This window comes from Rhincodon typus, chromosome 4 (assembly GCF_021869965.1).
Source record: "Rhincodon typus isolate 14 chromosome 4, sRhiTyp1.1, whole genome shotgun sequence".
Lineage (NCBI taxonomy): Eukaryota > Metazoa > Chordata > Chondrichthyes > Orectolobiformes > Rhincodontidae > Rhincodon > Rhincodon typus.
Genome location: NC_063335.1, coordinates 30571336 through 30595136, shown reverse-complemented (window position 1 = coordinate 30595136; position 23801 = coordinate 30571336). Strand labels below are relative to the sequence as shown.

At 42.4% G+C, this 23801-nt stretch overlaps 1 protein-coding gene across 2 annotated transcripts in view; it reads right to left on the bottom strand.

Moving 5' to 3' along the window:
* The window catches only part of LOC109934694 (cytochrome P450 7B1), a 175035-nt gene extending 153803 nt beyond the window's left edge, over positions 1-21232 (bottom strand). For both annotated transcript variants that reach the window (XR_007261970.1, XM_048596041.1), the window contains exon 1: positions 21061-21232. Coding sequence is in view for 1 of the 2 variants with exons in the window: in XM_048596041.1 (XP_048451998.1) it covers positions 21061-21137 (77 nt within the window). In the remaining variant the exon portion in view is untranslated. The remainder of the gene's footprint in view (positions 1-21060) is intronic.
* Between the last annotated feature and the right edge of the window lie 2569 nt (positions 21233-23801).

The window sequence follows — 23801 nt, the reverse complement described above, 5'->3', positions numbered from 1 at the left end:
CTATTTGGTTCACCAATCCCCTTTAACAAGGAAATCTGCCTAACTCTATTGTCCTTATATGGTCTGAACTATATATGACTCCAGACCCACATCAATGTGGTTGACTTTTAATTGTCCTCTGAAATGGTACATCAAACCGTTCAGTTCAAGCGCAATTAGAAATGGGCAACAAGTACTTTCCACATCCAATGAAATAATTAATGTTTGACTAAATTGTCAAAAATTTTTAATTAGTAATGGATTAAAGGGTACTGGCGAGTGGGCAGGAAAGTGGAGTTGAGGCTGAGGTGAGATCAGCCATGATCATCAAATGGCAAGCAGGCTGAAGGGCCTACTTCTGTTCTTATGTTCTTACTACAAAATGCTGTTGGATTGGATGGAGATAGCCAAGAAACATTGTGTGAAGTTTTTGATGCTAAAAGACCAAATCTAAAACAGATCACTAGAATGCTAAAAATGTGTCCAGCTGTATAAAGCAAACTGTTAGATGATGCCACATCTATCTCAGCTAACTTGCCTTTTCAGAAAACAGAGTGGATGTCAGAATTAGATGCAGAGTAGTGTCATAAATTGGATACAAAGAATCAGGGCTAACGGAATCTCAAACAATTCTCAGTGTGGCTCAAACGAACATTACTGTATCTCCTTCTTTGAGGAAAACATTAGGAAGGAGTCCTAGATCGGGACTGCAAAGGAAAGTATTGAGTCGCGAGGCAATAAAATTCCCACTTTGTGAATTGCAAGATACAAATTGTTCATACTTTATTGCAACATTGTCTCCTTTGTAGAAAACAGAAATGGCACAGAATGGTGTAAATTGAGTTGGATAGGGAACAAGGTTGATAATGGTGGTTTGAGGCACTTGACTGTGCAAATGTGAACAACAGGGTTAAACAGAGAGCTTAAGCACTCAGCTCAACATGTCTTCTTTGAATATCATTGTCCAAAATAAAAGTGTATTAGCATTTGTACAACAGTGAGGAAGAAGACCCTGCCAAGGGAAAATTATATTCACTTGCACTAGAGATGAATTACCTTTTGGGTTTCCATTTCCTTAAAGTTGTTGCATTTTAACCTTGCCTCACTCTCCTCAATACTGTATTGCAGTATTTGTCGAAAATCTAAAGTTTCTAAAGATCAATGCTCTTAGCCTAATCGAGAAAATATGCTCAGAATTGACGCTGACCTGTGAGCAAGCCTCCTTAGCCTGTACAATAGATCTTTGTTGTACGAGGAAGTCACTCAAAATGCAAAATAGTCAATAATGTAATTGGGTTTCCTGTTACACTTAGGCATTGATACATTGTTCTTTGATCCAATAATCTGCCACTTGAGCTTTTTTATAATCTCTGTATAAGTTCCAACTCACATTTCAACGATTTTACTTTTACTTTCATGGAAAGTATCTGATTTTTAAAAAAATTATAAAGTGTGAATTTGGAAGGTTAAAAATGCTGTAAGCTGTCGTATTGAAGATGGTAGGGTCAGGGTACTGGTGGAGATAGGTGAGTTGGAAAGAGAGAGAGATATTCATGAGACAGCCATTGTAGATATTTCTATGATGATTGGAGATGTTAAACAATGTTATATTTTTTCAAAAGCCTAATAAAACAGCCACATTTATTTTGTCAAAAGAGGGTGAGATTTTATTGAAGCAAACCCAAGGGCCTCATGAGTGTAAACACTTGGGAGAATCTGACATCTGTTTAGTTCACAGAATAATTCCAATTTGGCCTGGGAGCTGGATGCACCATCCTTCTCTCTTTCTGCACTTGCTAGAGTTAACTGAGTTCAAAAACAAGCTGATACAATCAGCTGAGTTTTAAAACAGGAGACTGAAATGGATTACCTTGGGCCTGGAACCTAAAATGCATGAGATCAGTAGTTGTAGTTAGAAGGTGATTCGAAGAAAAAGCTAATACTGAAAACAAGAGTTTCATCTCGAGTGGATTGTTAGTTTTATTTTTCTTGCTTTGCAAGGCGAGATGTGAAATAAGGAAGAGATGCCATATTTCTCATACTAGGAGAGATTGTCTGGGCCTATATTCGCTGAAGTTGAAAAGAATGAGAGAAGAATATCACTGAAACGTATAAAACTCTGACAGAACTGACTTGATTTAAAGATAAGGTTCCCCAAACAAGATTTCACAGTTTCATCATTAAGGACTGAGGTGAGGAGAAATTTCTTCACTCTACTACAGAAGGCTACAGATGTCAAGTTACTGAATATACTGAAGCAAGAAACGGATAGTTTTCTAGACACTTTTAAAAGGCATGAATGGTTAAGGGGAGAAGCTTTCGAGATACAGGATCAGCCATGAGTATATTGAATGGTCACTGGGCCAAATTGCTCCTATGTTTCGACATTTACAATTATTCTATACTTATTTACATACTGTCATAACGCTGTCACTTTAAGATGTTATTTTGTCCTGGTATTGTTTTTGAAGAGAGGCTGTAAGGCAGAGGTAAAAAGCTCGCTACCAAAGATGGCTTATGTAAACAGCTTGGGAGGCTTTGGGTATTTTTTTAAAACAGCCTGAATGGGAGTGGTCAGCTCTCACAGATCAGGATTTCTGGGTTTTGGTTTATCAGTAGCATCAGAAGCTATTGGGGTCTCAACAGAGTTAGCAGCTTCAGTGAATGTCTCCTGGCTGCTACTCTCTCTGAATTTTCTCTTGATGTTTTTTTCTCTCCTGGATCAGAGAGCTGCAGGTGAGAATCTGTGTCTGAACTTTCCTTTTATGCTGAGGGGTGTGTTTATTGGATGTTACTTTATTGGAACAGTAAATTAGTAATAGTTACTGTATTTATTATTCTGTTAAGTTTTCCGACAGTTAAGTTATTCTAAATTTCTCTTTTAAGGGTTAAAATTTAATTTTACATTTTAAAATTTAATTTAAAATTAATTAAATTTGATTTTTAGGGTGCACAGGCAGAAAGGGAATAGGTGACTACCAGGCATTTAGTGCAGGTTCTCATCTCGGGCTTCCAGTTGGAATGTTGCTGGGGAGATGGTTTCTCAGGGGACTGCAGCAGGAGCTTAGTCTGCAGAACCAGGCCTGACTCAGCTGCATGGTGAGGGAGGCAAGCAAGCGTGGGAGAGGAATAGCAATAGGAGAATGAATAGACGTTTCTGTGGCTGCAAATGTCACTAAGCAGCTGTTTGACATTCTGAAGGTGGAGGGAGAACAACCAAAGGTTGTGGCCCAAGCTGGTACCAATAACATAGATAAAACAAAGGATGAGGTCCAGCAAAGAGAATGTATGGACCTAGAAATAAATTAAAAAGGAGCCCATCAAAAATAACAATCTCAGGGTTACTCACAGTGCCAAGGGATAGGACAATCAGGAATAGGAGAATGGACCATTTGAATGTATGGCTAGAGGGAATGGTGTACAGATAGAGGGAATTTGGTTCTTAAGGATTGGGACCAATTCTTTGGGAGATGGGATCTGTACAAGCAGGATCAAGACCAAATATCCTCACTGGGAAGTTCACTTAATTGGGGATCAGTTAACTCAGTTGGCTGGATGGTTAGTTTGTGATGCAGAGTGACTCCAACAGCTTGGGTTCAATTCCCGAACAGGGTAAGGTTACCATCATGGATTCTCCTTCTCAACCTCTCCCCTCACCTGAGGCTCTGTCTAATGAGAGAGCAGCCTTCTGGTAACTTTACCTTTTCAGTACTGTGGTAGAAGAGGTTACACTGGAATGGAGGAAGGGTAGGAACCCAAACAGGGAGACAAGAATGAGGGAAACAAAAATGGAAATGATAGAAAAGTAGAAAGCAAAAGTGGAAGGCAGAGGAAACAAAGGCTAGTACTAAATAGGTCATTGTAGAAGCAAAATGTGTAACACATGTCAAAAAGATTAGTACAAAGGCACTATATTGCAAACGCTCTGTGCATTTAGACATGGTAGACAAAATAAGATGTAACTAGGTATAAACAGGTATGACATGATTGTGATGACAAACATGGCTGTAGGGCGACCAGTGCTGGGATCTGAACAACCGGGGGTACACAATTTTTAGGATGGACAGGCAAAAAGGGCAAAAAGAGTCAGGGTGGCATTGTTAGTGAAAGATGAAATCAGTGCAATAGTGAGAAAGTATTTGTGTAAAAATTATTTAGGTGTTGAATCAGTCTGCGTGCAGCTAAGAAACAACAAGGGGCAGAAAACATTAATGAGCATTTTCTGTCAGCCTCCAGACAGATAGAATAGAATCTCCTTTATAGCAGTAATGTCACAGATAGTCATAAACAGAACAACCGAGAGGAACACAACAAGCTGCAGTAGTCATGGGTGACTTTATTCAACATACGGACTGAACAAAGCTCATTAGGTATACTACAGTAGTGAATGATTTCCGAGAGTGTGTACAGCAGGTTTTGTTTTAAAAGATTCTTGAACAGTCCCAGAAAACTGGAGGATGGCAAATGTAAACCCACTACTTATAGAAGCTAGAACTTAGAACAGTACAGCACAGGAACACAATGTTGTGCTGAACATGATGCCAAATTAAACTAATCCCTTCTGCCTGCCCTTGGTCCATATCCCTCCATTCCTTGCATATTCATGTGTTACATTTTTTAAAAAATCACTTAGTTCCTACAAGAAAAAAATTCTAGTTACAGATTTTCAGGATAATGGGTAACAAAAATATTGTTGCAAACAAGTCCTTGCGTAATAACTGTGCACAAGGAGAATTCTGTGCCAGCAGTGATATGTAAATGTAAGTAAAACGGAATCAACCATCTCCTCAAAAGTGGAGTCATAAGTAGGCAAACGCTTAGCAGAGGAGATTTTTGAATCTTATTTTAATTGCAATTTATAAAAGACCATTCTCACTAAAAGTTTTGGTGGAGAATTAGTTCCTAAAATGACCTTTTGAAAAGCAGTTTCATTACCAGGGAAACCTGCAGTTTACAAGATGCTGATACTATTCTAATGTATAAATTCTGGCCATTAAATGTACCATTCACAGGAGGGAAGGAGGACAAAGCTTGGTATCATCTATGTTCTTACATTTGATTTGATTTAATTTATTTATTGTCACATGTATCATGTAGAAAACTGCGTGAAAAGTATTGTGTAGTGTCGCCGGTCTCTTGTGCCATCTTAAAATACAGAAAAATTAACCAGAATATAGAATAAAAAGGCAGAAGAATAAAAAAATAAATGAAGTGTTCACCTTTACAGTCCTTCTTGTTAAGTGCAGTGTCATGGGCCATGGGAATGGTGGCCAGGTACGAGTCCCCTTCACCATTGCTGCTGGAACAACAGTCACCACTCTTCGGTGTCACCGCACTTCCAACAACAGAACAGATGTTGGCCGGAGTACACAATGGTGTGTTGAAGTGGCAAGCAACTGGAAACTCAGGATGTTTATTGTGGATAGAACATGGGGAAGCACGGTAGCTCAGATGTTAGCACTGCTGCTTCATGGCACCAGGAACCTGGGTTCGAGTCTACCTTTGGGTGACTGTCTGTGTGGAGTTTGCACATTCTCCCTGTGTCTGCGTGGGTTTCCTCCCACAGTGTGTAGTCTAGGTGGATTGGCCATGCTAAATTGCCCATAGTGTTCAGGGATGTGTAGATTAGATGGGTTATAAGGCTGGGTCTGGTGAGATGCTCTGAGGGTCGGTGTGGACTTGTTGGGCCGAAGGGCCTTTTTCCACACTGTAGGGAGTCTATGATTCAATGTAGACGTTCTGCAAAGTGGTCACCCTGTCTACACTTCATCTCTCCAATGTCGAGGAGACCACATTGTGAATTGAATTAGTTTTATTGTCACATGTACTCGAATGAGTACAGTGAAAAGTTTACAAGTTGCCATTTTATGGTACCATCTTAGGTACAAAGATACTTAGACACAGATTCTCAGGAAATATATTGAAATAAAAAGTCCAACATTACAGATCATAGGAATAAATTTGAAAAACAGAGATAAAATGTTCAGACTGATAGTCTTTTCAACCCTGTCCATGGCAGCACCTAGGCTCTAATAACTAAACAAGAACTTCCACCATCTCACTGCCCCCTGCACTTGGATCTACCAACATAGGAGTCCCCACACTTTAGGCACCATCTCTTCACCGCTGGGCCCACCTCGCTGGCACCACTGAACCAGCAACCAGGAGACCCAGCTCCGTTATTGCCACCTCATCAATAACCAGAGGTCCCCACTCAGGGCCTACTGTGACCACAACCAGGAGTGCTTGGCTCCGCTGCTGCCTCAATGGTGCCAGAAGTCTCTACTCCGGGCATAACATGCTGTTGCAGCTGCCACGCCAGCGCGAGGTGTCCCCGCTCTGAGCCCACTGCCACCAGGAGTCCCTAGCTCCACTGCCAGGCCAGACTGCCACCACACCAGGAGTCCCACTTTGGCTGCAGATGACACCTGGTCGGCACCGCCATCTTGAAGATTCCACCGCCACCGGCGCCACAGCCAGGACGGCTGGAGGAGCTTTGCTGCTGCTGCGACCATCCCCGAACACTGGGAGGATGTCCTGACCGTCGTTACCACAGCTCCTAGTTGCCAGGAGAAGCCACTGCATGTGGCCAACTCTTGATGCTGCGCTGGTGCTGCCGATGATCCCACCACAGGCAAGGAAAAGAAAACAAAACAAAAGGAAAAAAGCAGAAGCAAAAGAAAAAGTAGAAATAAAGCATTTGGGAGCGGGTGAGCCCCAGGGAAAAGCCTGAACCCTGCCCTGTTACTCCACCGCCATCTTGAAAGATGTGGATGTGAGCAGTGAATACAGCAGACAAGATCGACAGACAAAGAGGGAAGAAGTACCAATGATGTCACCAATGATTACTTAAGATCCCTTCTGCACTCTCGCTGTTAAATTGCTCCCCTTCTACCTGCAAAAAGCCTCTTTATTCCTTCTTATCCAGTCCTGAATACTCCTACAGATCCAGTGCTCTCTGGTCTTATGTTTTTTTAAGTTCACTTTTGGGACATGGCCAGTATTTATTGCCCGTCCCTAGTTGCCCCTTGAGAAGGTCGTGGTGAGCTGCCCTCTTGTACCATTGCAGTCCATGCACTGTAGGTTGACCCACAAAGCCCTTAGGGAGGGAATTCCAGAATTTTGAACCAGCAACAGTGAAGGAACAGTGATATATTTCTAAGTCAGGATGGTGTGTGGATTGGAGGGGAACTTACAGTTAATGATGTTCCCATATATCTGCTGCTCATGTCCTTCTAGATGGAAGTAGTTTGAGGTTTGGAAGGTGCTATCTGAGGATCTTGGATGAATTTCTGCTGTCCATCTTGTAGATAGCACTGCTGCTACTGAGCATTGGTGGTGGAGGGAGTGGATGCTTGTGGATGTGCTGCCAATCAGCAGGATGCTTTGTCCTGAATGGTGTCAAGCTTCTTGAGTGTTGTTGGGGCTGCACTCGTCTAAGCAAGTGGGGAGTATTCCATCACAGTCCTGACTTGTGCCTTGGAGATGGTGGACAGGCTTTGGAGAGTCAGGAGGTGAGTATTCCTAGCCTCTGACTTGCTCATTTAGCCACTGTATTTATATGGCACGTCCAGATGAATTTCTGGTCAAAGGTAACCCTAAGGATGTTGATAGTGGGGGAATCAGTGACGGTAATGCCATTGAATGTCAAGAGGCTGTGGTTAGATTGTCTCTTTTTGGTGATGATCATTGCCTGGCATTTTAATGTTACTCACCTCTTGTCAGCCCAGGCCTGGATATTTTCCAGGTCTCGTCGTATGTCGCTCCTACATTTCACCCTATAGGGAACAGAGTTGGGCCCGTACCCTCGCAATTACAATTTGAAATCCCCCCCGTGTTCTGCTGTAGATTTGTCCAGAAGTAGCTGTTCCTAGTCTACTTTGGCCAGATACTGTGTTAGTTTTAAAAATAATCTTCCTTCTCCCAATCCAAAATCCTCTTTGACAGACTGTCTTTTTCCTTTTCTATAAGAAACTTATAACGTACTGTGCTGTGGTCACTATCATTAAAATGCTCCCCTCTGCCACTTGGAACACCTGTCTGACTTCGTTCCCCAGAATTAGGCCCAGTAGTGCAGTCTCTTGTTGGACCTTCTACATGTTGATACAAAAAACTCTCCTGAATACATTTCAAGAAATCTTGCCCCTCTAAACCCTTTACACTATGACTATCCCAATTAATGTTGAGAAGTTGAAATCCCTGATATGATTCCTTGATTGTTATCTTTACGCCCTTCAGTGAATTGTCTACATATCTGTTCCTGTATTGCCTACTGGCTAATTGGGGTTCTATAATACACTCCTAGCAATGTGACTGCCTCCTTTTTATTTCTAAACTTTACCCACAAAGCCTCATTTGAAGACCTTTCCAAGATATTATCCCTCCTCACTGCAGTGACAGACTCATTTATTAGTAAGGTGACCCTCCTCCTGTTTTACACATTCCCTGATCCTGCCTGAAAATCATATACCATGGAATGCTGAGTTGCCAATCCTGTCCCTCCCTTAACCACGACTCTGAGATGGCAACAACATTGTGATTCCACATGTAAATCCATACCCTTAACTCATCTGTCTTATCGTAATTTGGATAAGACACCATCGTAATTTGGAACTTACAAAAAGATACATTTCTGTTGTATACGACAAACTGTTAACTATCAAGTAATTTAGAAATTTCACAAGCCCATTTATACACATTTAATTGCCACTAGTTTTAAAAACACACACTAATACTCTACAAAAGTGTCAACATAAATAAACTTACATGGTACAGTTTCAAAACAGCCTTTGTGGAAAAAAAAGTTATGCTATAGCTGCATGTAAGTGGGCATTCCACAGAGGCCATTTCCTCCATGACACCCTGGTCCACTCCTCCATCACAGCTAACACCTCCTCACTCCCCCATGGCAAACACAGAAGATATAACACTTATCCATTCACCTCCTCACTCCACACTGTCCAATGCTCCAAACACACCTTCCAGGTGAAGTATTTTACTTAGACTTCTTTCAATCTGTAAAACAATTTGATATACCAATTTAAGATTAACAACGAAAAATTCACAAGCTATCTTCACAGCTGTATTGTACCTAATAAGATTTCTATCTTCTTCCAGTCAGCCTTCTCAATCAATTAATACATGTTTATCAAATTCAACCAATATTGAAAAACTAGCATTGCCTAGGTACTATCCTTAAATAGAAACTAGCAGTTTCACTTGCGCTTCTGCATTCTAAATATGTTAGACATCTGCCATCACCAATCTGAGCTGCACAGCAGACAATCAAAATGATGTAATTATGAACAGAACTCACAGCATCAGGCATACAAAACAGAACTTACCTTGCTGTGGGCTTGCTTGGAGATATCTGTTGATTGGTTTGGGATCTTTGGCAAAAGGAGATTATGGAACTGAACTGTCAGTCCCTTTCACCCTTACGCACCAGCTCCCAGGGCTTTAGGTACAATTAAAGGAAGCCAATGTCTAGAAAACACACTAAAAAAAAACCAAAAGATCTGCTGATGCTAGAAATCTGAAATAAAAACATAAATTGCTAGAAAATCTCAGCAGGTCTGGCAGCATCTGTGGAGAGTGCTCAGAGTTGACATTACAGGTCCAGTGACCCTTCTTCAGAACTTGAGAACTCTAGAAAGCACAGAGTTGGGGAATCCAAAACCAGAGGGCATAGGTTTAAGGTGAGAGGGGAAAGATATAAAAGGGACATAAGGGGAAACTTTTTCACATAGAGCATGATTCGTACATGGAATGAGATACCAGATGAAGTGATGGAGGCAGGTACAATTACAACATTTAAAAGGCATCTGGATGGGAAGGGTTTTGAGGGATATGGGCCAAATGTCGGCAAATGGGATGAGGTTAATTTAGGATATCCAGTCGGCATAGACAAGTTGGACCGAAGGGTCTGTTTCCATGCTGTACAACTCCATGACTCTAAGACTGCAGAATGTAGGAATGTCAAAGGGGAGTATTTTGATCCCATGTAAATGATGGAACAAGGCAACACAAAGCTTTCTGCATTGTAACCTTGGAGACACTCAGATATCTAGGTCTAAGCCTCATGCAGACTCCCTATCCAACCACACACACCCATCTCCAACTCACCAGTGGAAACTGAGGGGTTCAGATTTAATCTGTAAAGTGGGAAACAGTACCTTCCTCTCATCTCAGGTGAGGTCTTTTTGATTTTGTCAAGTGCAGCAGGGTCAAAATTGAACTCTGATGTACATACTGCAGAACACAATTGCCCCAGATTAGCACATCTCAGGCAGCAGTTCCAGATCGCATGCAATGAGCAGAGATCCAAAATGCATTGTTTACAACAAGGGGCAGCACGATGGCTCAGTGGTTAGCACTACTCCCTCATAGGGACCCGGGTTCGATTCCATCCTTGGGCGACCATCTGTGTGGAGTTTGCACGTTCTCCCTGTGTCTGCGTGGGTTTCCTCTGGGTGCTCTGGTTTCCTCCCACACTCCAAAGATGTGCAGGCTAGGTGGATTGGCAAGGCTAAATGGCCCATAGTATTTAGGGTTGTGTAGATTAGGTGGGTTATACAAGGATGGGGATGGGGATGGGGATGGGGATGGGGATGGGTTTGGGCGGGATGCTCCGAGAGTCGGTGTGGACTTGTTGGGCCGAAGGGCCTGTTTCCACACTGTAGGGATTCTATGATCTTTCTAAGGCATTGATGTTACCCTCCCACTATTGCTTCTCCATTTCGTCCAAATCATTAATATATATTGTGAACACCTAGGGTCCAAGCACTGAACCCTGCGGCACCCCACTCATCACTGCCTGCCACTCCGAAAAGGACTCATTCATTCCAACTCTCTGCTTCCTGTCTGCCAACCAGTTCTCTATCCATGTCAATACATTACCTCAAATGCCATAAGCTTTAATTTTCCTTAATAATCTCTTGTGGGAAACCTTGTCAAAACCCTGTTGGAAGCCCAAATACACAAAATCTACTGATTCACCCTTGTCCACTCTACTGGTCACATCCTCAAACAATCCAGAAGATTTGTCAAGCATGATTTCCCTTTCGTGAATCCATGCTGACTAGGACCGATTCCATCACTGCTTTCCAAATGCCCAAACACAATGCAGAACATAGTGTTACAGCTACAGGGAAGGTTCAGGGAAAGATCAATTTAATATATGAGAAGTCTGTTCACAATTCTGGAACCTAAATTCCCCACCTTTGTTGTCTCATCCTACAATATATTATTGAGTATATCTGCAAACATGCAGCTGTAGCACAGGTCATACCACTCTCTCATCGCTGAATCCTAAGGTAAAATGTTCATGTCCCACTCCAGGACTTCCAATGCTGAGAATGTCAATTCAGTGGCGAGCGATTGTTGCATCGTTGGAGAGACTATATATCAGATGAGACATAAAACTAAGGGCCCCATCTGTCCTTTCAGGCAGTAGGAGTTTCTCTGGCAGTATTTTGAAGAAGAACAGAGAGCTTATTCCTTCTGTCTTGCCCAATATTTATTCCTCAATCAATATAAAATTGAGACTATTTTGCAATATCACATTTCTGTTTAGGGAAGCTTGCTGTCTTCAAATGAGTTGCTGTACTTTTTTCCAGCACAACAGTGCGAAGAGAAAGGCTGATATTCAAATCCTCATGGAATTGTTCAGCTTTCTCACCTTCCTGTTGAATCTCCAAAAATTTACTTTGCTGATTGTAAACTGCTTTGAGATACCTGGTATTTATTAAAGCACTGCCCAACTGAAAAGTGAAATAAAATGTTTGTTTCTATGGAGTACAAATGTCCAATATCAAAGGCATATTCTTTTTAAATGTCATATTGTTGCTTTTCTAAGTTTAAGTCATTGCAGGCACTGTGTGTGGGAACACCAGAATAAAAAACACAGTTAATTAAAAGATTTCATTTAAAACATTATTTAGCATATGCAAATTAAAACAAACCTGTTGTATTCTTATTCAGAAATTTAGGAGTTCCACTGTCATGATATTGTTCTCATTAGACTTCACTAGTGTCTCTGACATTGCAATTTGGAGTTCAAATACAATATTGTTGGATTTCTAACTGCATCACAGGACTTTGATTTTTGTATACTTGAGCCTGTTACCTACCTGAGGCGAGTACCAAGATACTTCTGGGACCAAAGAATTAAATCATTTCCCCAATTTTAACCCCTGCCACTCACATGAAGTTAAAATTAACCCTCAAGTGTTCCTACTGAAGCAAAGCTCAAGTCTACCAGTTGTAGTAGAAGTGTCTACGAAGATCGGTATCTTAATGCACACCTTATTTAACAGTTTTAATATCCAGGAACGTTTTCAACTCAGTGGGCTGGCACGTGGTCCAGTATAATGCTAACAGTACAGCTTTATCTCTCCCTTAGACCTACCTCTTCACCCTGTTCCTGAGAGTAAAGGCAAGGACAAAGCAACACTGCCTGAAATTGCACAGGAAAAGTGGGTCAGGGTGAAATATTAGCAGGCAATGAGCCAAGGATGGATGGATGGATGAAAGGACCGCGTGACTGTACAAGGCAGAATACTCTAGTATACAGGGAGGCCGGGGAGATTCAATTAAATACATTCATCGTTCAAAACTTGTTTGCAGAATGGAATATTAAAAAGGTTTCTTGGCTAAGGTGGAATCTCCTTCCTTGATCTCTGTCTTGCTGTTGCTGTCATTAGGAAAGATTACCTAAATTCAAGGCATCACTACAGAAAACAAAAATGCTGGAGATCACAGCAGGTCAGGCAACATCCAGGGAGAGAAAGCAAGCTAACGTTTCGAGTCTATGTGAAGTGTGGAGAGGGCAGCATTTATGCAATGGTTCGGGGGTGCGGGTTTGGAGTGCTGGGCAAGAAAGGATCTGAACTATCAACACCCTTTCTATCCTCGCACCCTAACCCCCCTCCCCACTATAGCATAAATGCTGTCCCCTCCACACTTCACATCAGCTCAGATGAAGAGGCATCTAGACTTGAAACATTATGTCGCTCTCTCTCCATGGATGCTGTCTGACCTGCTGTGATCTCCAGCATTTGTTGTTTTCAGTATAGATTCCAGCATCTGCAGTAATTTGCTCCTTCATTGCACCATTAGTCTTGTTGCCACCCTAGCATCAATCAAAACAAAAACGTAAGATTACGATCTCGCAATTTTCTCTTCTCTCCTCTTTTGGAACCAGATTAGTGAGGATTAAAAACTCTAGATACAGCATCCTAGCAGTAACAGGCTGCAGTTCCTGCTCAACCATGAAAACAGAAATTCCTGCAAAACTCAAATTACTACTAGCAATAAGTTAAGGCACCCAGTTGGAAACTAGATATCATTCAAGCCTCTTATTTCAATTTGTCCTTTTGTTAATATCTGTTAAGAAATGCAAATGTGTGTGACACCAAACGATGCTGATCACAACGAAGCAAATCAAGAAAGTTCACAGGAAAGAAAATACAATTCAATGCTATTATAGTGAGTATTTCACAAATGATTTTCACACATAATTTAACATGAGTTCCCGTAGGCAGATTTGTATGATTCAATACGGCAGTTTTGTTTTTCCAATAACGTGGTGGTAGCTTGCCAGCAAATTATTTTAGTTGTGGTGGTCTTTTCATTTGAATAAAATGAACATACAAACAAACAAACATACAAGTTCTGAGGAAGGGTCACCTGACCCGAAACATTAACTGTTTTTTCCTTCACAGATGCTGCCAGACCTGCTGAGTTTTTCCAGCAACTTTGTTTTTGACACAATTTCCTCAGGAGGTTTTCTGCAACACAAATAACATTTCACTGATTTTTTTTTTTAAAATCCCAGTTTTTGCTGAGACATCATTTTCCAGAACTTTCCTTAAACTTTTACATTGTTCCAAGACATTTTCTTAAATTGTCTGCCATTGCGCCCTGTCCATAATATAGATAGTCTCACACCAGTTGCCTAGATTGGTGCAAACAATCCTTTTCTACAACAGTACACAAGGCTTCAAGGTGGTATGTAGCCTCCCTGATGCCAGGGTCAAGGGTGTCATGGAATAGCTACAAGATATTCCTCTGGGGGAGTGTAAACAGCCAGAGGTTGGTACCAACGACGAGGTCCTGAAAGCAGATTTTAGGGGATCAGGAAGGAAACAGTTTCAAATAAAAAAAAACAGGACCTCAAGAGCAGTAATCTTACTGGTATGTACGTGTAAGCATAGAGATAGGAGGACTGATGAACTGAACACGTGGCTAGAGATTTCATAGTATCCCTACACTGTGGAAGCAGGCCAGTCAACCCATCGAGACACACCAATCCTCTGAACAGTATCCCACCCAGACTCACCCTATCATTGCTTCCCTGCTTTTCCTGTGGCTAACCCACCTCGCCTGCACATCCATGGACACCATGGGCAATTTTCTATGGCCAAACCACCTAACTTGCACATCTTTGGACTGTGGGAGGGAGCCCATGCAGACACGGGGAAAATGTGCAAACTCCACACAGACAATCACCCGAGAAGTGGAATTGAACCAGATCTCTAGCACTGTGAGGCAGCAGTGCTAACCACTGAGTCAATGTACCACCCCAGTAGGTACTGGGTGGAGGACATCAGATTTCTGAGGCTTTGGGACCAAATGTGGGCAGCTAGGCAGATTATATCTTAATAGGGCAATGACTAGTTTCCTAACAAGAGTGATTTGTAAGCGCTGTCGGGGAGGATTGAAACTATCTTATCATGGGGATAGGAACTCTGGGGACAGCTCAATGTGGAAGGAAGTAAAGTTGGCCACAGGAAGTGGAAAAGTGATGAGTCAAATGAGAAGTCTGAGTGAATTCCGTCAGAGTGGGATTTAAACCATACCCCAGCCTAAGTTTTTGTTTCATTAATCCAATGACATTAGGACATGTGTGTGACACCAAAATGATGCCAAAAACAACCAAGCTAATCAGAAAAGTTCACAGGAAAGAAATTACAATTCAATGCAATTGGTGAGTATTTCAGACAATGATTTTTCACACATCATGTAGCACAAGTTCCCAGAGGCAGACCTTGCCGAGAAGAAGAATACCTCTTCCAGGTATTCAAAGACAACGGATACCCGAAAACCTGGGTCAGATGATGCCTATCACACGAATGACACCAGGAAGATACTACACGCCCCGACACACTCATCATGCTACCTTACATAGGGAACACATCTGAACTGACCACAAAACTCATACGACCACTGGGCACAGAATAGCGCACAAACCCACATCAAACCTACGACAACTGCTCACCCGAACCAAAGACCTACTACCCACTACCCACTATGGACAGGTCCAATGTTATATAATAGATTCCCTGCAGAGACTGTAACAAACACTACATCAGACAAACAGGAAGGAAGTTGGTTGGCTCGCCGAGCTGGTTTGTTGTTCCGCAGACTTTTTGTTACCGTGCTTGGTAACATCCTCAGTGCAGTCTCTGATGAAGGTTCATCAGAGGCTGCACTGAGGATCTTATCATGCACGGTAACGAAACATCTGCGGAACAACAAACCAGCTCGGCGAGCCAACCAACCTCAACACCCACAACCCGAGCTACAGATCTACTCTAAAACCTTAGAAACAGGAAGGAAACTACAACAAGGGTACACGAACATCAATTAGCTACAAAAATACACGACCAATACTCACTCATCTCTATCCACATGGATAAGGAGAACCACCAATTCGAATGGGACAACACCAAGATCCTGGGACAATCAAAGCAGAGACAAGCATGGGAATTCCTAGAAGCCTGGTACTCCACGAAGAAAGCCATCAACAAACATATAGAGCTCGACCCCATATACATTCCACTATGAAGGAAAACCGGAAGTGAGGTACTCCAGCTCAATGGACCCCAGAGTTTAAAAACTATGCGGGAAAACACAACGGCGCTTCATCGGAGGCTGCACGGATCATGTTACCCAGCAGGATAATGAAATGTCTGCGGAACAACAACGAACCAGCTCGACGAGCCAACCAACCACAACATCCACAACCCGAGCTGCAAATCTACTCTAAAACCTTAGGTAGTAAAGGCTAGAACCATTAAGACACTTCAGAATTATTTAGATGAGCACTTGAAATACCAAAGTATACAAGGATATGGGATGGGCTCTTGTGACACATAATAATGTCCCTACTTCTGAGCCAGGAGGCCCCAGTTCAAGTCCCACCTGCTACAGAAATAGGTAATGACATCTCTGAACAGGTTGATCAGAAATATCTACAATGATATGGACTAAGTGCAGGAAAGTGGGATTCGACTATTAGATAGGTGTTTGATGACTGCTGGAGACAGATGGACCAAAGGGCCTTTTATTCGATGCAGAAAAGACTTGATGACTCCCTCTCAGACATTACCACTATGCCATGCAGAGATTAAAAATGGTCCAACTTAATGCAGGGTCAGATTCATTCAGGCAACCTTGGCGTAAGAGATATAGCATTGCAAAACTGATGCTGTTTGCCCCCATTTACCACCGGCAGAACAGGGACATTGAGAATCTATTTATGGTCTGGGCCAATGAGGCAACATTTTCTTTTTGTGTGTTCTGCATGCTGAGATCCCAAACAACCTGCAAAAATGCTGGGACCCCATAATGACAACGGCTAACTTTAAATCTGGTATGGGATGAATCATCTGCCCACCTTTTGCAAGGCCATGTAAAAGGAAGCTGATTGCAGCAGAAATTTCTAATGGTGAGAGTTTCCACTTACCCGATTCACAAGGGGATTAAACATAGGACTGGTGACCAGTTTGCCCAGGCTGACAATGACATTAGCCTTCAGATGGGTGCAAATTGAACATGGAGGGGTTGATATTAATATGGCTTTGTAAGAAATGCTGGTCCCAGGAGAATAAATCTTCTCCCAAGATTATCCAACATGTATAATCCTTGTATAACCTCAGCAACTGAGGAATTTCCTCTTTCTAGACAACTGGCACTCACCAAGTTCAAACCTGGATCTTTATTTCATTTTGTTACTCGCGACAATAACGTATATTTGCATAATGACTTCAGGCTAACCAAAGATCACAAATCTCTTCGCCAAAGCAATGCATTTCTTTATTCATTCATGTGATGTGGGCGTCACTGGCTGGCCAGCATTTACTGCCCATCCCTAGCTGCCCCTGAGAAGGTGGTGGTGAGCTGCCTTTTTGAACTGCTGCAAATCCATGTGAAATCAGCAGACCCACAATGCCTTTTGGGAAAGAATTCCAGGATTTTGACCCAGTGACGCTAAAGGAGCAGCAGTACTTTTCCAAGTCAGGATGGTGAGTGAATTGGAGGTGAATTTCCAACTGCTGGTGTTCCAATGTATCTGCTGCCCTTGTCCTTCTAGATTAAAGTGGTTGTGGGTTTGGAAGGTGCTGTCTGATGATCTTTGGTGAATTTCTGCAGGACATCTTGTAGATAGTACTCACTGCTGCCGTGACTGTCAGTGGTGGAGGGAGAGGATGTTTCTGGATCTGGTACCAATCAAGCTGGCTGCTATGTCCTGGATGATATCAAGGTTCTTGAGTGTTGTTGAAGCTGTACCCATCCAGGCAAGTGAGGCATATTCCATCACACCCCTGACTTGTGCCTTGTAGATGATAGACAAGCTTTGAGGAGTCAGGAGGTGAGTTACTCGCTGCAGTATTCCTAGCTTCTGACCTGCTTTTGTAGCCACTGTGTTTACATGCCGAGTCCAGCTGGGTTTCCGGACAATGATAATCCCAAAGATATTGACAGTGGGGAATTCTGTGATGATAAACAGCATTGAATGCCAAGGGGCAGTGGTTGATGTTCATTGCCTGGCATTAGTGTGGCCCGAATGTTACTTGTCACTTGTCAGCCCAAGCCTGAATATTATCCAGATTTTGTTGCTTTGAACATGGTCTGCTTCAGTATCTGAGGAGTCATAAATTGGAATGAACATTGTGCAATCATCAGGGAACATCCTCACTTCTGACCTTATGATGGAGGGAAAGTCATTGATGAAGAAGCTGAGGATGGTTTCATCTAGGACACTGCCCTGAGGAACTCCTGCAGATATGTCCTGGAGCTGTGATGATAGACCTCTAAAAACCACAACCATCTTCCTATGTGTCAGGAATGACACCAGCCAGCAGAGAGTTTGCCCCCTGACATCCATTGATTGCAATGTTTTTAGGGCTCCTTGATGCTACATTCAGTCAAATGAAGCCTTGATGTCAAGGGCTGTCACTCTCACATCACCTCTGGAATTCAGCTCTTTTGTCCACGTTTGAATCAAGGCTGTAATGAAGTCAGGAGATGAGTGGCCCTGATGGAACCCAAACTGAGTGTCACTGAGCAGGTTATTGCTGAGCAGGTGCTGCTTGGTTGCACTGTTGATGACACCTTCCATCACTTTACTGATGATTGGAGAGTAGACTGATGGGGCCGGAATTGGCTGGGTTGGATTTGTCCTGCTTTCTGTGTATACAGGACATACCTGAGCAATTTTCCACATTATCAGGTAGATGCCAATGTTGTAACTGCACTGGAACAGCTTGTAAACCATATTAGTCTTCCTCTGTTACAACAGACAGTATCATGTCAGGTCTATTTTCTGGTTAATGAAGTAATCACCTGAAATCAATGTGAAACCAAAGGCAACTTCTAGGTTTTTTTCCAGTATGAGTGTTTCGAAGTTTGGGGAACTGCAGTGAAGCAGTGTACTTTTCCCAAATTTAAATGGACTATAGCAGGGGACATATCTATCATGTGGTAACAGACTAATTGATAACTCATCAGTTCCCAGAGTTCAACTTTTAGACCAACAAGTTACTGCATGGCAACTTTAGTTAAAGAGATTCTAAACACTTGAATAGTTCGGAGCTGCCAATAAGAGAAGGCGTGGGTGATTTATATCTGCTGACTGGACTCTAATGATGTTGAAATGAAAGAAACACAATAGTAGAAAGATTTTTCTTGCAAATTGAGCTGTATCTAACTGGACACTTGCAAAAAGATACCAATGCTCATTCATAAAATGGTCTCTGAATGAATAATTAAAATATCCCCAGAGCCCGTATAATTTGACTTTATCTGCAAGTTGAGATTTTGGGCTGAGTTGCCAACTACATTTTTCTGTGATGAGTTTTCTTCTTACCTACACACATGATTCTTAGAAGTTGTGAAAAGCCAGGAACCCCACAGACGAATTCCAGGACAACTCACAGTTGCAATTCAACTATTTTGCAATGAGTGAATCAACACAGTTGAATAATATTGGATACGGAGAGACATCAGGGGCCAGAAAATATTCTATTGCACGTCAAGAAAGGTGTCTGGAAGGAACCTGAAAGAATGGGATGTTTGGCTGTCATCACAGTCACAGTTATAATACAGTTCATATTCCTCGCTGTCATTGAGCATGTGGCAATTATCATGGAGGACAGAGAGAGCAGAAACAGTGATGTTCTGCCAAGAGTGAAGTACTTGCTTCCTTGTGCATAAATATCACAGTGAGGATCATCATTCCTGCGTTTTAGCCTCTTACTGCAAAAACATTAATAATCAAACAAAGCAAGCAATCATCAAATAAAGCACCACTGAACTCTGTCTCACTGTTTTGCATTCATTCTCATGATTTCAGTATTAATGATATACATATAATATTGTACCACAAAGAGCTAAATTACAATATTATGTTGAAAATGTACTTTAAATTCACCAGACTAAACAGTTAAAACAGACTGTAAACAACTTTACAGACTATGGCAACTTTACCTTTGACCTTTATAACTATTATTGGACTGCAGTAATCTATCATCCTGCGTAGCAAAATAAAACAATTGTAACATGTCTTAATGTAGTTTTTAGTTTATCATTTAGCACAATTCTTTGAGTTCTGAAAAAAACTGAGCAAGCTTTTTCTTGGAGTTTATAGGCCCAATAGGAATCACAGGGTATGGGAACAAAACAGGTCAGAAAGCAGAGAAAATTAGTTACTGATTTGGATGATGATCAGTATATGAATGGCTGACTGCTGCTATTTTGTATGTTTTTCATGATTGGCCCCAGGATTTTTTTTGCCCTAATATCTAACGGGAGACAGCAAAAACCCAATATGCAAACAGGATACATAAACCTGACCATATTCCATTCACCCTAAATTGGTATCCTTTCCAAAATTATCCAGTCCATTTCAAAACACACATGGCTTTTAGAAAAAAAGTAGTTGTATTCAGATCCAGGAATCTAAAATGAGCTGAAAACAAAAAAAAAATGCTGGAGATCACAGCGGTTCAGGCAACATCCATGGACAGAAAAATTTGCTCTCTCTCCACGGATGCTGCCTGAACCCGCTGTGATCTGCAGCATTTGTTGTTTTCAGCGCAAATTCCAGCATCTGCAGTAACTTTCATCTAAAATGAGCTGACGAGTTTAATTGATAGCCTTTTTGAAATAAACAGGAAGAAGTGTCATCTCAAAAATAAACTCTGGATTTCAGCACTAAACTGCAGTGCCAGTGTTGTCTTACATTCTCTGGAACTGAATCATAGAAATTAGAAAGGTAGGCTTTGCCAAGGCACTCATAATTTACTTTGGGAATAAAGTTACCTGCTGCCTCTGCCAGTTAGTATGAAGGTTAGGGCAGGTTTGCCTGGGAGGGATTGTTGGGGGTCAGTTCCGACAAGAGAACAGCCCAAACCCATACAAACTCCAGAGTGGACCGGGTTCCACTCACTCGATCCAACTCAACAACACACAGCCAACAGGTAATTCAAACCATTCAAACAGGAAAAACTTGCTCAACCTGCTGAAGTTAACAAATAGTCCCGATGTGAACCTTTTGAAATAAAAACACAACTGAAAGTGCGTTTAACTGTGAAAGAAGCAGCCTTTGAAGATGCAGAGCAGGGTGAAGTTAAATCATGAGTCTTAAGGAGAATGTTTTGCACACGCACTATTGCTTCAGGCTGAACTGTAAAAGCAATCTGTTTCCTCGCTATTTCTTTACACCGACACTTCTTTTAGTTTCAGCTGAATATCCCGTGTGGGAGTGAGACAGAGACAGGGAGAGGGTGATCCTACCTGCGGCTCCGGCCCAGCAGAACTTTGCCAAGTGACAGTGCTACAGCCACCAGGATGACAGCCAGCACAAACCACATCTCCAGCGGCTCTCTGTGCTGTTCCCTCTCTCTCTCACTCCTTATCTCTCTCAAACACACACTCTCACTCTCTCTCTCAGTCTCCTCTTTCTTTCTCTCACTGCTTCTTTCTAGCTCTTCTCTCCTCTTTCTCTCCCTTTTCTCTCACACACTCTTTCCTCTTTTTCTCCCTTTTCTGTCTCACACACACTCACTCCTCTCTCTAAATCTCTCTCACTGCTTCTCCTCTCAACTTTCTCTCTCTCTTCGTCTTGAGCTTCAGACGGGGGAACGACTTCGCGCATGCTCCGTGCTGCAGTTTCTCTGAACCAGAAGTTAGGCCTATAGCGCCCAGACCCTGGGAATTACCCTCAGTGCCCACTCAGGGAGGCGGCACCCACATAGTCACTGCACACATTCCGCTGCAGGCTTCTCAAGATCACAGTGGCTCAGTGGTTAGTGTTGCCGCCTCACAGTATCACGGACCTGGGTTTGCTCCCAGCCCTTGGGCGACTGTCTGTGTGAAGTTTGCACATTCTCCCTGTGTCTGAGACAACAAGGTGCAGAGCTGGATGAACACAGCAGGCCAAGCAGCATCATAGGAGCAGAAAGGCTGACGTTTCGGGCCTAGACCCTTCCCTGTGTCTGTGTGGGTTTCCTCCCACAGACCAAAGATGCGCAGCCTGGGTGGTTTGGCCGTGGGTAATTGCCCCATAGTGTCCAGGGATGTGAAGGCTGGGAAGTGCAGGGTTATAGGGACAGGCTACTGAGTTTGGGTTGGATGCTGTCAGAGAATCGGTGTGGACTTGTTGGGCCAAATGTTTCCACACTGTAAAGATTCTATCAGGAGTTTTCATGGTTCAGCTATAGGGGTGAGGTATATGGGACTGGTACAGGGTTTGGGGTATTTGATACTGGTAGATAGGACTGCGTTTCTGAGATGGACATAAGAAACTGACATTTTTTGTGAACAACAGAAGACACTGGTGTAATGTTGAGATTAGGGAATGGATTGACACAAGCACACCTAAATTAGAACAAGTAAAATTACAGCACTTGAACAGGCCCTTAGGCCCTCCAAGCCTGCGTCGACACATTTTGCCCTTCCATATTAAAACTGTCTTCACTTGGAGGATCTGTATCCTTCTATTCCCTTCCTATTCATGTATTCATCCAGGTGCTTCTTGAATGCTGCTTCCACCACCTCCTCTGGCAGTGCATTCCAGGCACTGACCACCCCTTTGTGTGAAAAACTTGCCTCGCACATCTCTTTTAAACTTCCACCCCCCACCCTCACACCTTGCACCTGTGTCCTCTGGTGATTGACCCCTCAATGCTGGGAAAAAGCCTCATAGTTTCCACTCTGTCCATGCCATTCACAATTTTATAAACTTCTATCAGGTCAACCTCCTGCGTCCAGTGAAAACAAACCCAGTCTGTCCAACCTTTCTTCATAGCTAAATCCCCCAGACCAGGCAACCTGTAAAACTTTTTTCTATACCCTCTCCAAAGCATCCACATCCTTCTGGTAGTGTGGTGACCAGAACTGTACACAATATTCCAAGCGTGGCCTAACTAAAGCTGCAGCATAAGTATGCAGGCCTTTTTTGCTACCTTATCGACCTGCACTGCCACCTTCAGTGATCTGTGGACCTGCACACCCAGATCCCTCTGCATATCAATACTCCTAAGGGTTCTGCCATTCGCTGTTTAATTTCCACCTGTATTTGACCTTCCAAAATGCATCACTTCACATTCAAAGCAGAAGTAGCCGACTTCAAAAATCTTGGCTAACTCAGGAAGTTAGGGTCTAGAATTGAAAGAAAAGACATATGACGCTGTCAGGTTTGATGGAAGGCTGAGAGATTGGGAAAATTTTAGATATCAGTAAAGAAAGATAAAAGGTAAAACGTCCATAGTCTTACCAGATCATAGGGCTGTTCTCTCATTAGAGAGAGATGATTGTTGATGGTTTAACCTGAGGGTCACATTGCCTCAGGCAAGGGGAGAGGTTGAGAAGGAGAGTCCTTCATGGTAACCTCAGCCAGTGCAGGAATTGAACCCACACTGTTGGTGTCACTCTGCATCGCAATCCAGCTAACTGTGCTACTACCAAAGAAAATGAGAATTAGCCGGAAGAAGAGAGGTCACTTTCATGCTCTAATGTGGAGGAGATGGTGTCTATCATAATCCAAAGATCATAACTGACTTTATTGAAGGTCACAATTGCCCCACGTTTCATTACAACCACATGAGAAATCACAAACCCACTGTTCCTTTTACATTCTAATCAATTGGTCACAGCAAAAGTTTAGGTTCTTTTTTTAACACAAGACTATATCTTTCTACCATGAACACTTAATTATTTTGTCAGGAGGCAATAATAGGCTTAACATAAGGTTAGCTCGAGTGAAAGGAAGAGTAATTTTTATTAACTATTCACCCTGAGAAAACAATGAAGACCTGATGCTGGGTATACAGTCTTCATGCAGTGACGTGGGCTCTCACAGATGCAAACTTCAAAGGCTAGTGTCCACTATAAAGAAAGGTAATGGTTTTTAAAGGGTAAGGTCTGAACCTGAGATCAGGGTAGATTAAAGATAACAAGGTGTAGAGCTATATGAACACAGCAGGCCAAGCAGCATCAGAGGAGCAGGAAAGCTGACGTTTCGGTTTCTGAAGAAG